This window comes from Marmota flaviventris, chromosome 6 (assembly GCF_047511675.1).
Source record: "Marmota flaviventris isolate mMarFla1 chromosome 6, mMarFla1.hap1, whole genome shotgun sequence".
Taxonomy (NCBI): Eukaryota; Metazoa; Chordata; class Mammalia; order Rodentia; family Sciuridae; genus Marmota; species Marmota flaviventris.
The window spans coordinates 144,202,818-144,206,116 of record NC_092503.1 but is presented as its reverse complement, the minus strand read 5'-3'; the positions used below and the strand labels follow the sequence as shown (position 1 = coordinate 144,206,116).

The following is a 3,299-nucleotide window of genomic DNA, read 5'->3' as shown; positions in this document are numbered from 1 at the left end:
GTTTGCAAAATGAATTTATGATAACAATGACATGAATAACTTTAAAAATGGAAAAATCTTCCAAAAGTCAAATATTAATTGTCCTGTTCAGACCAAATCAAGGAAGTAAAACTGATTTCTGTTCCATGCCTTTTCCAAAATATATACTTTTGAATTACTCCTCAGTCACCATACTATGAAAAAAACAAAACAAAACAAAAAACAAGCAAGTAAAATTTCAGCAAATTGGCTAAAATTTTCTCTTTTTTATGTCAATTTGTTTTTGGCTAAATAATTTTACATGTATTTTCCTTATTTTGGAATTAATCACTTACCAGAGTCTTTGACTCACATGTTACTCTTACATAAAAATAAGTCTTAAAAAATTAGCACTAGAAGGACTCTTTCATTTTTTAATACTGATAGCTATGTAAGAGGTCACACACCTTGTGAAGTGACTTTTTAAAACTATAATTAATAGTTCTGAGTTAAAAGATGTGTCACACGTACCATTCATACATGATGTGCTTTGTTGTACTGCCAAATACTAATAATCATTTCAAAAGGGGAGATTCCAAATTTACAAGACTCCTTTGGTGAATGTTTATAATAATTTAATAAACATTAAGACCATCATGCATTTTAAAAATTTCCTGTTTATTCTAACCATCCATCTCCTGACTGTATTCTAGTGCAATATTTCCATCTGTTGAAATAATATCAAATGAAATAGCTTGCAGATTGAGCTTGATAATTTATTGCATGACTCTAAGGACTTTTAAGAGTGTTTAAAAACCCATTTCTTGCCATTAAGATTTTTAGATTCCATATCTTTGCTGCAAAAATGTTTGCAGGGTTTAATCTCCTTGGCCCCTAAGTACACATATTTACCACTGATGTGATCAGATATCATGTATTTATGACAGTTTCAAAACTGGAACATAATTTTTAAAAGATCAACACAGGACAGCGGCCAGAAGTAACAACTTGTCATCCTAACTTCGATGCAGTCTGAATTTGTCACCTTTGAGGCCTAAGAAAGGAAGTTTTGTTTATGTAAATTGTTTGCATATTTCCTAGATGTTGCATTTGTAAAAGGTTTTGAAACTTTATTGATTCCATTTTTTTTTAAGGGTCTGGCTGAACAAAAACAGCAACACGGGTAAAAGGAAGACACCACATTAAATCCCATTGACTTGGTATTTAGACTTTTCGAGACCTTACGCAGCATTGTAGTTCTCCAACCCCAAATTGCTCCATAGATCTTACGATGGGGCAAATTTATTCTGGTGTATTTTTTTTCTTTTTCAGGGGACCTCGATTTAAATCTGCACATTGCCAAGGGCAAGGAGCCAAGAACATGGATAGAGAGGTAAGATCGATGTCACCGCAGCCCCCTCTTTGATATTTCCCTTTAAAAGCAGCCCTTTAAGCTTTATTTTTCATAATATTATCCATGGATGGAAAGAGTAAGAAGTGGGTAGAAATTTAGCCTCCTTGGTAGCACTCACGAGTAAAGAGGATGATTAATGAGTGTGGCCAAGGACGCGGTAGCACAAGAGAGTCTGTGGAAGTTAAACAAAAGTGCCTTCAGAATTTCCAAGGATTCCCATGATCCATAGTAGGACCTCACTGTGCCTGTCCACTCTTTCTATTTTTGATTAGATTTATAAACACAGCACCACATATTTTCATGCGGCTTATCGCCCAGGGGCAGAATTAGATTGACTGCACTGAAACTGTGAGGCTTGTGAGTTTTGGGCAAGGGCTAGAGCGAAATAAGTAGTGTAATTGTTTTTGCGGAGTGAACGTGGGACCTCCTCTGTTCTGAATTACACATGGCTCAACCCTTTGACCTAACCAGCCTCCGCAGTGGCTGGCAGAAGTCCTAAAGCTGCATGGAAAGGGTCATCGCTGCGCGAGCTGGAACGTTATCTGTCAGGCAAGATGTGGGCCAGCAACTCTATTCAATTACTCTCATTACTGGTGAAGCACAGTTGCGACCACCTCCACTCCATTGAACCCGTCATCCTCTCAGTTATTATTTTACCAGAAGGTGCCAAGCAGGGGGAGTTTGGGAATGCAGACACAGCATGGATTCTTCCATGAAGAGACAGTTTTCATCGTAGTTGCTCATTTTATTTTTGTTTATTAAATTTTGGATCCTCCTCCGGAAGGTCGTGTTTAAATAGTCAAAGGTTACTACGGTAATTTTTGTTTTGAATATATAAGGTTTGGGGAAATAAGTCATGATCAAACCTCTTTTGTTTTAATGAGTTTTATTTAAATTTGTGTGTGTGTGTGTGTGTGTGTGTGTGTGATGCAGGATTGACACAGGGCCTTGTGCATGCAAGGCAAGCACTCTACCAACTGAGCTATATTCCCAGCCAATAATTTAAATTATTTAAAAATAGATGGTAACCCATGGATGTAATTCCTTGAAATAATGAAAGCTAAGACAGATGCAGAGAATACTTTGGGGGGAAAAAGGTAGGAGAGAATTGCAGGTGCTGACATTTTTGCAGAGGTGGAGAACTCATTCTGTAATTCACAATGGTGAGTTGGATAAATATACATCTCTCTAGCTGTAATTTTGTAGTCATGTACTTGAATATTTGTTTTGACCTCAGTAACATAGTTTTGAAGGCAACTTAAGCAGAGAACTTGGGGTGTCCATTCAGGCATTTGACATGACATGCAAAACAGGTCCTGTTTCTGATCCTCTTCTAAAAACTTTTTATTTACTTTGTTTGGTCATCAATTTCACAAGTTAAAGGCCTCAATAGGTATGTTATGCTTAGTAAAACTTGGAAATAATTTAGCATTTAAATTTTTTTCTTTCCCATCTGAGGCATTCAGGCTGAATATTAATCCAGTTTTTTGTCCATGACATTTAAACATTTCTTCAAAGTGTACACAGCTTCATATTTTTAAAAAAATACTATTTTGTTTTACTCCGGGGACTCTAAAACATGAAAATAGGGATCAGCTACAAAAGAATCAAAAACGTTAAAATATCCTGTAAGCCTTCCACCTCCCCCTCCCCACCACCCAGAGAACAGCATCCAGAGCCCTCCCCAGCCTTCTTCTCATTAGCAGCAAAGGGTTTGCTCTCCACGTAACGTGACATGCAATGCTTGGAGCCGGCAGGTGCAAATTGCAAGCTGTTTCACTTTGGCTGTTATCCCTTAAATCGACAAAGTCATAGACTGGGAGAACAAAAAAAAAGGTTCCAGCCCAAGATGCATAAATGAAAGTCTGAACAGGGATACACCAGCTGGCTAGGAGCATTCAGTGCAGCGAATACTAAACATGACCTT

At 37.3% G+C, this 3,299-nt stretch overlaps 1 protein-coding gene across 1 annotated transcript in view; it reads left to right on the top strand.

Annotated features, from left to right (window-relative positions):
- Positions 1–1,339: 1,339 nt before the first annotated feature.
- The window catches only part of LOC114102621 (uncharacterized), a 287,939-nt gene continuing 285,979 nt past the window's right edge, over positions 1,340–3,299 (top strand). Inside the window, exon 1 of the mRNA XM_071613859.1 lies at positions 1,340–1,351. Coding sequence (XP_071469960.1) covers positions 1,340–1,351 — 12 coding nt within the window. The remainder of the gene's footprint in view (positions 1,352–3,299) is intronic.